At 54.0% G+C, this 13,342-nt stretch overlaps 1 protein-coding gene across 3 annotated transcripts in view; it reads left to right on the top strand.

Moving 5' to 3' along the window:
- Positions 1 to 6,328: 6,328 nt before the first annotated feature.
- Positions 6,329 to 13,342, top strand: part of MECOM (MDS1 and EVI1 complex locus) — a 538,986-nt gene continuing 531,972 nt past the window's right edge. For all 3 annotated transcript variants that reach the window (XM_040986388.1, XM_040986389.1, XM_040986391.1), the window contains exon 1: positions 6,329 to 6,705. In XM_040986388.1, coding sequence (XP_040842322.1) covers positions 6,669 to 6,705 — 37 coding nt within the window. In that variant the 5' untranslated portion in view covers positions 6,329 to 6,668. The remainder of the gene's footprint in view (positions 6,706 to 13,342) is intronic.

The following is a 13,342-nucleotide window of genomic DNA, read 5'->3' on the forward strand; positions in this document are numbered from 1 at the left end:
CGCCATTTGGGAACTATAAGCCATGATGCCCTTCAAGGTGCCAGTAATCCGGAGGGAGAAATTAACGCCATAGCTTCAGTAAAAAGAGTTGGACGGTGGAGGTGGAGGGAGAGAGAAGTGGGAGGAGGGACGGTGTCCAGACAGGGACCCAGAAGGCCTTGCGGATGGCATTTAGTCTCCAAGGCCCGTGGTCAATGGATTGTGGGGAGGGGGCAGGTGAGGCAAAGGACTCTGCCATGGGCTTTCGAATGAATGTGGCCATGGACTCCACCTGCTGCGACCGAGCAGACAGCGAGGTTTGTAATGAGCTTCAATCGGGAGAACCTGACCGGGCCCATCTACAGCAGTGTTTTCCAAACGTCAGCGTGCGAGCGAATCACCTGCTAAAACGCCGGTTTTCATTAAGCAGGTCTGGCCGGGACGTGGGATTTTGCGTTTGCAATCGAGTCCAGGTGAAGCCTGAGGTTGCCGGTCTGCGGCCCCTGTTTCCAGAGGCATCCGCGTTAAGACAGGCAGCCGGCTCGGGCCTCCCTGCAGACCCTGGGAATCAGATCCACATTTTGAACCAGATCCCTGGCCTGTCCGTCCGCACTTCAAACGTTGGAAGCACTTTTCTAGGTGACTGTTGAGTGGAAAGGAGCCAAACAGGTTCTTAACTTCCCCGGGCATCATACACCAGCAGTCTGGTTTGTTTCCGGAGCTCCGTTTCCCAGGAGGAGAGATTTGTGCCCCATGAAGCTGCTTCTCCGGATCCTAAGCCAGTAGCAGCTCCGGGAGCCGCTCGCCTCATAATCCTCCTTGTTGGGTTCCTTTCCACCCCAACCCGCGCGCGCTTCCCCGGGGCGCTCCAGCTGTTTCCACCCCCACGCCCAGGCAGCTACTGTGCACAGCTGGAGCCCGACGCGCCCCGCGCACCAGAGCTGCGGAGGCCGCGGGAGCCAGGCGGGGGCGCCGCAGACCAGGCTGTGCGGGACCGAGGGCGGGCGGGCAAGCGCCAGCTGGGCATCTGGTGCCAACCCGCGCGGCCCTGGCGCGGCCCCACATTCCCACACGGCGGGAGCCGCGGCTCTCTACCTGGGCGGCGGCGCTCATCACCCCGACCTGTGGTCCATAAACCTGTCGGAAAAACAGTTCTCCAGTCCTGTGCGCCAGGAATCCGCGCGACCTGCAACGCAAGGAACTGCTGTTTAGAATTCCCGAGCTGGGTGGGGGTGCCCTGGGTTCGATCTTCAAGTCGAGTATTTACTGCCATCATCATCATCATCATCGCGTTAAAAAATAAGTCAACAGCAACCCTGACCTTCCTCCCCACACACACCTCTTACAGACGTTACTGAAGTTTGGGGCAGGGTTATTTAACGATTTGCTGAGAAATCTGGGGCCGAAAACGCAAAGTACCGAACGGGCGAGTTGGACCAGGAGGAGAAGGTAGCTGGGCAGCTGCGGCGCCGCCCCCGCCTGCTCGCCTGCACGGCGGCCCGGGGCGCGCGGGGCTCGGGCTGCGCGCCGAGCAGAGCGAGCATTTCGCAGGAAGAGGAGCGCGCCGCCTCGGTGTCCCCGGCCGGGGTGTTGGCGCGCCGCGCGGAGCGGGCGCTCCGGCCGCCGGGCGCCCAGACCGAGAGAGCCCCGCGCTCGCGTCCCGGCGGCGGCGTCCCTCTCCCGGCGAGCGCGGCGGCCCACGGGAAGTTAGCACCTGGGATGTGCGCGTCTGCTCCTCCGTGTGTGCACGCGAGGAGTGTACGTTTCTCCGGGCACGTCACACAACATGGGTCGCCTTAACCTTCGTGGAAGCTTACGCGTTCTGTCTGGAGGCTGGTCGGGTTGGTGGAAACTTTTGTTGAGTGTGTGTACGTGAGAGTGGGCGCGTGTCCCCACCCTCCTCTTGGTCGCCCCCAACTCCCACCTCCACCCTACCCCCACCCAGCCCGTGCAGGGCGAAGTAGTCCTATATAGCGATGATAAATATCCCTGTTGATCACTTGATTGATTACCTCCCTGAAAGGTCACGCGGGCTCGCAGTAATTTCCTTTTGCCTAAGGCTCCCTTTTCACTTTTACTCCGGCACGACAGCTCCGAGTACACGGGATTTTTATTTTTTTATTTTAACCCCTAAATGCAACCCCTCCCGAAAACAATGCGGACGAGAAAAATCGAATAAAATCAACTCGAGACCTTTTCGCTCACTCGCAGCCGCCCTTCCCAATTTGCTACTTCCTTTCGTGTCGCCACCGCCCCCTCCTGCCCCGACCCCCTCTCCCCAACTCAGATGTATTCTGGACACTGTTTAATAGATGAGTGTCTTGCAAGTAAACTCGGGCATCCCTTGGGTCTGCATTTCAGGTCTATGACTCTCTCCCTTTTTTTCCTGTGGACTGAAAATTCGGATTTAAACCACTAGACAAGCTATTAATTTAGCTAGGCTACCCAGGGTCCTGAACCCAATTAATTTCTAATAATTATAGCCTAAGGGGGCTAGATAGATCTCCCTGCCTCTTTCTTTTATTGCCTCTCCACGCCACCGGGGTCAGCGTATAATAATAAAGTGTATATTTTGAAAGCCATCTCCAGAACAGTGAGTTATTGCAATGAATGAAAATTGTTTCCATTTTGGCTAATTGAGCCCATGACCGAAAGCTGGAGCTCTGAGACTAAATAAAGAGGACTGTTTCATTTCAACATGAAACCCCTGCCTAGCTCTGCTCACCCACCAAGAGTTTAATTTCTTAACAGCCAACCTGAAACCCAGCATTGGGTAAACAGTATTAATAATTACATTACAATGATTAAATTAATCTTGCTGGTAGCCAGGAGAGTGCAGGTTGCGATTGAATAGCACGATGTAAAGTTCATTGCACAAAGACAATAGGCCAAGAAATAACTCCATAAAGAATTCAAACTTTCTTCCAGAGATACTGTAGGGCAAGCTCAGTTATAATGAGAAGAAAGGAATATTTCTTGTGGCGTGTAGTGTATTAAAATCGGTTTCTTGCCGGGTTTTGGTGCTAATCAAAGAAACAGTTGAGAAAGGGGTATCCTCCCGGTCTTCTTTTCAGCAACTCGTCTTCCTTCCGACTTCCACCTCGTCTACTTCGGTTTACAAAAAGAAAAAAAAAAAAAAAAAAAAAAAAAAAAAAAAAAAAAAAATCCTACACTACCCCGTCCCCTGCTGCCGCCATGAAAACAATAAAAGAGGCAAACTCAAAACAGCTCATAAGTTCATCCAGCTTCCCAACGAGGTGCTGCTTCCAGCATGCCTGCTTCCGAGAGAGGAAACTTAAAGAAAACTCGTAGCTGGAGACCTACCCTACCGTCCCTCAAGGAAACGAATTTCAGGAGAAGAAGGGTGGGCGGGGGATGCGTGGTGGGCAGCGAGGGCGGCCCTAGCAACTTGTAGGAGGCCTCTTGGCCCCTGCGCGAAGGCCAGCTCCGGTGTCCCGTTAGAGGGTGTCGGGAATGCCAGGGGCCGTCGCCCAGACACAGTCACCTGCTCTGGTCTCTCGGCTGGAACTAGGGGCAGGTGGAAGTGAGTGGGAAGGGAACTGGGACACTGCAAGCGCGCAGGGCGGGGGCACGGCGCAGTGGGCGCAGTGGGCGCAGTGGGCGCAGTGGGCGCAGTGGGCGCAGTGGGCGCAGTGGGCGCAGTGGGCGCAGTGGGCGGTGAGCTCGCAGGGCGGCCGTCGGCCGTTTGCTCCAGCAAGTTAAACACACTTGAACCGGCAACTTGGCGCTTTTATGAACGCACCCTTGGGGCTGAAAGAAAATGACAAAGGCAGGGAGGAGAACAGGACAGGAAGGAAAGAGGGGGGAGAGGGGGAAAACACAACTTTCTGAGTTGAAAAATTTAAAACAATTCTATTGTGCAAATAAGGGGATGGGGAGAGAGAAACACCCCCCCCCCCCACACACACACACACACTCGCACACTGCTTTGGTCTGGGGCCCAGAAGACTTAGTGTGTATCTCACTTAGAAATATATCCCCAAATTCACCGAAGTCTTCCACCTCCATCCTGTTCCCCTCTCAGAACTCTTCCTACCCTCTAGCCTGCCACTTTCCCTTGTGGATCTGGGGCTTAATCTGAGGTTTGGGTCTAGCATCTCTGCATTTTCTAGAAAATTCTCCTGCATTCCTCCTCCCCTCCTCCCCCTTAAGTCGACCAGAGACCCGGACAACCTTCCCTCCCCTCCTTGAGGGAAAATGAATTAGTAAGAGGGGTAGTACTTCTCCCCACCCACCACATCTTTAAGCACCCCCCATCTCTCTCTCTCTCTCTCTCTCTCTCTCTCACACACACACACACACACACACACACACAAACACACACCACCGGTGAGACTGTGCAGCCAAATGCTCTAGATAGAGCCTCCTCCTTCCCATTGGGACGCGTCTCTAGGAGCCAGGTTCATGTGGATCTGGGCTTCCTGGGACTTGGGGGCAAGGTCCTGTAGGTTCTGACAGCAGGGGTCCTTCCCTCCCGTCCCCCTCTTTTGTCACACAGACAGTCCCCTTCCGACACGGTGAAGTTGCTGGCCAGGAGATGTGTTTGTTTCCTTAGAGCTTTAGTCACCTTCTCCCAGCCTCTCAGGTCCTGTTTCTCCATTTCTCCAAAAGGGACTCTACCTAAAATTCAAGGTGTAGCAGAAAGTTTCAGAGTGGAAGGCAGACGTCTTGGGCTCCACACTCAGTATGTTGAATCGTCTGTGCGTCTGCAGTGCCCGGTGGGTAACCCCTCTCACCTCGGGGCACAGGTAACAGGAGTTGCAGTCTGGGAAGAACGCAGGTGCCCCTCTAACCACAGTGGATGAGAACTCTCTAGTGGCCCTGGGGACTGGACACCAGAAACTCTCTTCAGGAGGTCGTTACACCCTCGCTCCATGTAATGCCCTTTCTTACTCCCCCCAGGTCTCTTTCTCACATTTCAAGGTTATACATCTACCTGCTTTGGGATCTGTAGCTTGGTTCTCCAGGGACTTGTATCTTACGCTCCAAATGCACCCGGAATTACACAGATATAAATGCAGGAAAACGGTGGACATCCTTTGCCACAGTGAATCCTTGAAACTTAGATTCTCTGGAATAAAGATGTTTGCAGGCCATTGACAAACCTGGCAGTTTGCTTTCGCAGCCTTAGTTCCAGTGATCACCATAAATACCCACAGGGACATCGGGGCATTCTCAGTAGCCACAAGTCACCTTCCTTGCCGTTTGCCACACTCATTCCCAGAACTTGCTTTTTTTTTCCTTCTTTTTTTCTACCCTGAGCATCAAGGATATATTATTGCAGCATGCAGATGGAAAACATTGTAATTTTCTTTTTATGGTGTCGGGCAGGATTTGCAACAGATAATAATGCAGACATAAATAGCACATGGTAGGTACTGAACAAAATTGTTTAATACAAGGAGGTTGTACCAAGAGAAAAAAAATCGATACCTGTTGGGATTGATTCATATCGTGAGCATTGCCAGCCCCTTTAGGAGTTCCCCATTTCTGAGTACCCACCTCCTTGGCAAGTCCTGAAATTAAAGCAAACTTAAATAATAGACTTTTAAAGGGCGTTGGGGTTGGTTTTCCTTCTTGTGCTTGTGACCCCCAAAGGCTGTGAGTTTAAGCGAGTCAAGCTGAGCTACACAGGAGGCTGTCCACCCAGGCAGCCCTGGGGAAGGCAGGAAGGTCACAGGGAAGGCAGGAGGTCTTGGATGTCAACTGTCCCGGTGACCAGGACCTGGAACGCCAGGGCGATCGTTACCACTCGGTGGAGACAGGCTACCGCAAACCTCCAAGGAGGGAAGTGCGTTGGGGTGACACCTAAAATCGAGAAAGAAAATTATTCTCCGGCTTCCACCTCTGAGAACGGAAGCCGCGCTAGCTCCAGCAGCAGAAGCGGCAGCGGGCATGCCCAAGTTCAGGAGGATTCGCATTTTCCCCTGGGTCCTTGGCCGAGGGTCCAGCCCCTGTCCCAGCTTTGCAGTAGAGGGAGAGGCTTTTTTAAATTTCCCTCTACTTTTTTTTTTTTTTTGCTTTCCTCGTGGATGATAAAGAAAAATGTCTACAATTTGTGATAAGAAAAACAATAATAGTTGTAGCACAGGCTCAATAAGAGTCCAACACGGAATAAATCCTCTACGCAAGTCTTCATCCTCCCTCCCCCCCACCTTTTTTTTTTTTTTCTTTTTTGGGCGAGGTATCTGTTCCCCTCGGCCTCCCCGCTCCTTCCCCGCCCCCCGACGCCCTCCCCGCAGCTCTCTTTCTCCGCCTCCTCGGCGATTGCCATCTGACAAGATCTCCAAATCAAAGTGATAAATCGCTCCAAACTTTTTTTGGCGGCGCTGAGATGTTGGAGGGGCGTCTAGCGCGCATGTGCGAAGGTGTCCAAACTGACAATGCTGGAGAGATAGCGAGCGTGGATTGAGAGAAAGGGAGAGAGGGAGGGAGAGTGAGGGAAAGACAGAAAGAGAGTGTGTGGAAGAGTGTGTGTGTGTGTGTGTGTGTGTGTGAGAGAGAGAGAGAGAGAGAGAAAGAGGAGAGGAGAGGAGAGGAGAGAGAGGGGGAGAGAGAGAGAGAGAAGAGAGGCGAAGAGGGAGGGAGCGAGAGAGAGAAAAAGAAGGAAAAGATCCAAGAAAAAAAAAACCCAACCACACACCAGCGGCTGCAGGACTGGGCACAGCATGAGATCCAAAGGCAGGGCAAGGAAACTGGCCACAAGTAGGTGCAATATCCCTTTTCTATTGGCTTTTCCCCCTCCTCTGCCATCTTGCATATCGGTCTCCAGCGCCCCGGGAGGGAGCGCGGGCTGCCTCAGGCGCCGGGCCCGGGTGGCGGAGCGGCGCGGCGGCCCCAGCAACCTGCCGCGTCCAGCTCGGCGCCCGCTCCCCGCGCTCTCGCCCGCGCTCTGGGTGCCGGAGCGGCCCCGCGGCCCTCGGCCCCGCGCAGCGACCCGCCGTGCAGCCCGGGTGGGGGTGGGGTGCGGGCGGCCGAGGCGGGGTGGGAGGAGGAGAGCGCGCGGGAGAGCGCGCGAAGGGGTGGGGGGGCAGAGGCGTCTCCCCCTCCCCTCCCTTCCCCCCAGGCGGGGGAGAGTCGCCTCTGGCCAACCAGCTGGTCCCGGGGGTGGGAGGGGGAGCGGGGCCGGGGGCGGGCAGGGTGCGGGGAGCCCTCCCGAGCCCGGGGCGCTCGCCGGCTGCGCGCCGGGCCGGGCGGCGGGCCGCGAGGGAGCCGCGGTGGCGGCGGGCGGCGCTCGGCCGAGTTGGGAAAAGTTGCGAGGCGGCGGCCCAAGTTGCGCGGGCGGCCGGGCGGGCTGCGCCGAGCGGCGGCTGCAGTAGTGGGCGCTGTGCGCCCGGCCGCGGTGGCCGGCGTGTGCGGCGGGAGGACCCGGGCGGGGAGACAAAGCGGCGGGGGTGCGGAGAGGGGGCGCGGGGCGGGCCGAGTCGCGGGGTGGGGGGCACCCGCACAGGCCGGACTCCCGACTGCCCGGGGCCGCGGGCAGGTGGGCAGCCGGCAGGGCCCGAGAGCGCGCGTGGCGCGCGGGCAGCGGCGGCTCCCGCCGAGGCGGAGGACGGGCGGGAGGGCGCTCTCCGAGCCGCGAACCCCCGGGCTGGCCGAGCGACCCCCGGGGGGCGAGCAGCCCGGGCGCCGCCGGCTCCCGCAGCCCGTGCGCCCTGCCCGGTCGCCCGGTTGGGTGCAGCCTGCGGCCGGCCCAGGAACCCTCCCCGGCGCCCCCTGCCTGCCCGGCGCGTCGCAGCCCCGGCCACGCGAGACGAGGCCTCGGGGCTTTGAGGCCGGGGGCCGCCTGGGACCCCCGTCCCGCACCCTTCCAGCCCAAGCAGCGGGTGACGGTCCCGGCGTGGCCTGCCGAGCCACGGCGTCTGACACGGCGTGTTCCTCGGCGTTTTGTGTAGGCGACGAGGCTGGGCTTGTGCAAATGCTCCAACCCCGACTCTTCGGGCTCTCGCGGCGCCCAGCGCCGGAACAGCCGGGGTGCGTCGGCTCGAGGACTGGAGCGGCTCCTGGGAGGCCAGGCCGCCGAGGTTGTCCCGCCCTTGCGCTGGCTGCAAGCACAAGTCTGTGCTGGCTTTCCCGGCGGACCAGAGAAATGAGAGATTGGGGCGGGGGCTGCATTTCCTCAGCCAAGTCTCAGTCTCGCCCCCCTGCCTTGGCTGTTTAGGACCAAGTTGGGCAGGCGCTATCCGCACCCCACCCTCGTAAGCCCTGCCTAGGTGGTGGCCGTCCGGGGCGAGCTCGGCACGGCGGGCGGGCGGCGGTGGCCGGGCTGGCTGCTGGCGTCCCGGAACCCTCCTACACCCCAAGCACCCCCGCATGGTCCCGATTGTCCCTTGTGATTCCTTCAGCTCGACCCTCGGGGGTCCACCCGACTCTAGGACTCTTTGGGGTCACGCGCCCATCTGGTTTTCTCTTTTGGGTCTTACTTATTTTACTTCGCGCCAGTGGAACTGCTGCTGTTTTCCCGTTTGCTTTTAAATGATGCTCTTGTTTTAACTTTCCGCGGAGCGGGACCTGGAGGGCTTGGGTTCCTACGGAAGGTTAGGAGTATGTGTGTGTGGTGGGGGTGGATCACGGAGAGCCTGTGTCCACTGTGCCCCAGTCGGGGTCTGGATGCTCCAGGCTCTGCGCCTCTCCGCGTGTCCGGGTCCCCAACGAAGTAAAAGCAGAACCCCAAACCTGCGACTTTTTGAACAACGTTTTCAGTCGTTGATGGCCAAGCCAGCTGTATGCTGCTGCATAGTAGAAATTGTCCTGCAAGCACAGGCCACTTAGCCACCTCGCTTCCTATCCGACGATGCTTGTCCGGGGCCGCTGGGAGACTCCCGCGCTCGGCCGCGGTCTCAGAGTGCATCCCAACTTTCACAAACTTTTCTTGCTGAGCTTAGGCTGTCCACTTGCTGGGCTCTGGCCGCTGCCGCTGTTCCCAGCCAGAAGCGCTGCTTTGTGAGATTTTTTTTTTTACCCCTGACAAAATCTGGGTAATAAAGGAAATCGTGTGAAAACTACGGATTTTCGTATTTTGAATCGCTATTTCCTCCCCCTCCCCGTTGGTAGCGCGTAGCACAGGTGATTGGTGATCCCTGCGGTGCGGTTGTCGGTAAACGAAAACTTCGTTGTGCTATGTGCCTGGCTTTCTAGCTCTTTCTGGGTTGAGAGGGGTCCATGTGACCATCCTTTAAAAACCAGAACTACCAGCACCTTGGCAAAAGGAACATGGCATGGAAATGAGTGTTTCTCGATCGGTTGCTTGTTATTCTTTTGGTGATTTGGTGGGGTGTATTTCTTTCGTGGCTGCTAAGTTGGTTTTAGCCAAGGTGCAGTCACTGGTGGACGGATTCTGTAGACCCACAGACTGAAAATGCCCGCTTGGAGTGACGCCGAGAAGGAAGGCACGAGGAAGCCTCCAACTTGTTGGACTCCTTTTTGTACACAACCGATAAATTCATTGTAAACCATTTGGGAAGATGGAAAATTTGTGCTGAAATGATGGAAGAAGGGAAAGCAAGAATATTTGCCTTTGCACTGCCTGAAGCCCCTAGATTTTCTTTTCTCTTTTTAAGAAAACTAAAAGCCCAGGTGACTCAGGCAGCCAAGGGAGACCTCGCAGCTGCTTTCTTGGGCAGTACCTGGGCTGTGCCAGGAAGGCCAGTTGCAGTTCTTCTGGTGTGTGAGTTGGGGGGGGTCCTCCCCAGTCTGTCCAGAGCGGGGCTCATGGAGGCTCCCTCCACCTCTGTCTCCCTCAGAGAGAGAACCTGCGGGCTTCGGGCAGTGAAGTGGACTCCCCTTAGCCAAGGCCTCCCCCCTCAAGTCTCATAAAGAAGCAAAGGCCGTTAGGAGGAGCAGAGGAGCAGGGAGCCGGCACTTGCTACTTCTGAACCTGATGTGGTTGAAGTAGGAAGGTAGACTTAGCTACGTAGCCGTTAAGATGTTAAGGGTTTAAGACCTCTGTATACCGGTCCCCTCGGGTTTTCCATCTCCCAAAACACGCAGATCCCAACAGAGATCTGTGTTCAAATATACGGATATTTGTTTATTTCGGGCTGTTTTGGAGAAGGAAAGACGGAGGCCGAGACCCCTTCTGGAAGGCACTTTATTTGCCATTACTTGCCCATTAACCCAGCTTCAGGCTTCTTTATTCATTTGGCACTTGGAGCTCTCACTCTTCATGCAGTATTTTGATGTGTTTCGCAAAAAAAAAAAAAAAAAAAAAGAAAGAAAGAAAAAAAAAGGAATAGAAAAGAAAAAAAATCTGTTTAGGGGAAGGTAAATTACACTTTTCATGTGGGAAAAGGATGGCTCATCAGCCGCGGATGGGGAGTCTGTAAAAAACTGAACCCCACCCCCTCCAGCCCCCTGCCCTGCTGTAGGGCCTCGGGGGCAGCAGGAACCAGCCAGCGGGCTGTGTGTGTGTGTGTGTGTGTGTGTGTGTGTGTGTGTAGTCTGCTGCTGCCCCGAGCCCCAGCTTTCAGGCACTCTTCATGGAGGTTTCTCACTGGTGTGCCTGCAGACCCGACCTCCTCTGTGGACATGCAACTTGTAGGACGCTGCTAGAATAGCAGTTAGCATGTCGCTCATTCTGTGGGCATTTTGGGCTTCTTGCTTTTGATTTGAAGTAAGCAGTTTCTCTAGAAGTATCTTACTTTTGGGGGCTTCTTTTCTTTTTCAAATTTGGGGCCAGGTTATTTGAGGCCACAGTTGCATGACCCGTGGGCAGAAAGGCCACAGCTGGGGACCCCCTGGCTCCCCTGTCTTCCTCTTGGAACAGGGTGGACCGCCAAGAGAATGGCAGGGCAGGACCGGTTGCTGCCCTGAAGGAGGCCTGGCTGAGCACCCTGGCTGCCTCCAACTCCCTCACTTTGCTTGGAGGGGGGCCCTCAGGGATGCCAGGTGGGCTTGTCACCTTGTGGCCGCCAGCCCTGCCCCTAGTCTCAGTGCCCCCAGTCGCTCATAGCGTCCCATTCCCCAAAGCCCAGCAAACCGCCCAGCCAGCTACTTAGAACTGCCTGGTGTGGAGAAAGTGGCCCTAGATGGGTGCAAGAGTGGGCCTGGGGTTCCCATGCTGGGCGTCCCCCAGCCCAGGCTGCTCAGTCCTGGGCTCCTGTGTGTGTGTGTGTGTGTGTGTGTGTGTGTGTGTGTGTGTGTGTGTGCACCCAGTTTCCCCAGCTGGTGTGCTCTGACTGTGTAAACACAGGCACACACATGCTCACACACTCACAGGTCCTGGGTTCAGGAACTCTCTCCTGCAAGGGCAGGCCTCTTCTTGCCGAGGCCAGTGCTGAGGGCTCAAGGGGGACTGGCCCCAGGCAAGGGTGCTAGGTATGTGTTTCTGGAGGGGTGGTTAACCCTTCCTCAGCTGGAAGCTGCTGGCTAGGCATTTTCCCAAGTTGTCTGTGGGGTCTGCTTTTCTTTCCTCCAAGAAGGCACAGAATGAGTCATTAGTTCCCTCTCTTCCTTCCCACTCCATCTGCCATGATCTTCATTCTAAAATTAGATTTTCCCCTTCCCTCTCATCAGGCCTTCCAATGTACCAGGGATTCTCAGGGAAATTGGCAGTGTGATGAGACCCAGTGTGAAGAAGAGGGGAGGAAGGGACAAGCAAGTGGGGTGGGGGGAGCGGGCTGCTGTCCATTCCTGCCTTGCACAGATGGCTATGAGCATCCCTACCCCACCCCATGGGGTGAAAAAGTGTAATTCTTGTTAATTACCTTTGCCTACATGCCATACATGAAACTTCAGAGGTGTGTCTACACAGGGGAGAAACTGTTTACAAAACTCTTTCAAAAAGTGTGACATACTGCTCTAGTTCAGCACTGAAAAGCTAAACACACTTACCCTCCTTTGGAGTTCCCTGGCTGGGGCAGCTATTTGAGCAAGGTTCAGATATTGCTGTGGGTATAACTAATGGCTTCTACCTATTTAGCTCAAGTGGGAGGAGAGAATTCTGAATTCCTAGTCCGATGGGTCCCTCTGGAGACTACGTTCTGGCTCCTGGCCAGTTCTGTACAATGTCAACATTGAATATTTGAATTCCCAGACTCTATTTAACAAGTTTCTAAATAAATAAACTCATTGTGTGTCTGTGTTTAAAATTATTTCACCTCTCTCATAAAAGCTATAGCATCTTATTACATTGGCCTTGCAAGTTGATTTTTTTAAAATAAGCAAACAAACAGAGCTGAAGGCATTTTAGTAGCCAGATTTCCACACATGTATACATATTGCAAAGTCATTCTCTCATGTGTGGCTGGGTGGGAGGACCCTGGGCTATTCAGTGTGGCCTTATAATGAATTGTATTAAAAAAAAAAAAACTAAGAACAGAAAGTCAGTGAAATATTAATTACATTGAAAGGAAGGCTTGACTCCAACTTAAGGGTCTTTATATAGTGGATAACTTTGTCTGCTGGATCTCTCAGGAGCCAGAGAGCTTCATGGCTAAGTCCTAGAGGGACATCTGTGTACAGACAAGAGGGGCAGGTACAGAACTCTGCCAGACGGAATTTTGTTTCTGGGCATTTCCCATCCCCACCCCTTTTCCCCCTGCTGTATATGTATCTACAATTTGGAAGGAGTAAATACATGGATATTATCCTCACATTTCAGCTTGGTGAAAAAGTCTGTGAGTCCTATGGTGTTATCAATTTCTCAACATTTTAACTTTTGTGTTTTTGTGCAGATAAGAGCAGTTGTTCTAAGAAGTACATATTTAATTTAAAAATAAGTCAAGTTCTAGTTGTCTTGAAAGCATGAACCCCATCTGGAATTAGAAAAGAAAGTGGAATTTACTCTCATTTATGTGTAGAAAGTGTATTATTAAAAAGAATGGGATTTGAAAGGGCACAAAGCAAAACCCATAACATTTCACTGGTAATGTGGAGAGCACAAAGCCAAAAAAAAAAAAAAAGAACCACCAACTTATGCAAACCCTAAAATAGATTACAATGGCCTCAGTCACTTTAATTTTCAAAAATAATAGCTATGATTAAAGTGTGGAGGGGGAGTGTTTTACTTGGAATCATACTCTTGCCTTATTATAAAGATTGTTTCGAGGTTAGAGGACTGCTTCATTATAGATAAAAAATGCAAGTAAATTTTTTAATTAAATGCCTGACTCTTCAAAAGTGTTCATTCTTAAATTACTAATCTTTGATTTTTGGTATTGTTCTTACTCATTAGCAAACGTGTTTCACCTTGTACATTCAGGCAACCCTTTCCTACCAACTTCTGTAATAATTCTGAGGCAGATTTTTATTAATTCTTTCAGTAAACACCTGCCTGGGGGTCAATGACCTGTGACAGGAAGAGCAGCAGCTCCCTTAACTGTACTCAAGAACCTGCCTTGTT

This window comes from Ochotona curzoniae, unplaced genomic scaffold (assembly GCF_017591425.1).
Source record: "Ochotona curzoniae isolate NIBS_2020 unplaced genomic scaffold, NIBS_Ocur_1.0 contig_4504, whole genome shotgun sequence".
NCBI lineage: Eukaryota > Metazoa > Chordata > Mammalia > Lagomorpha > Ochotonidae > Ochotona > Ochotona curzoniae.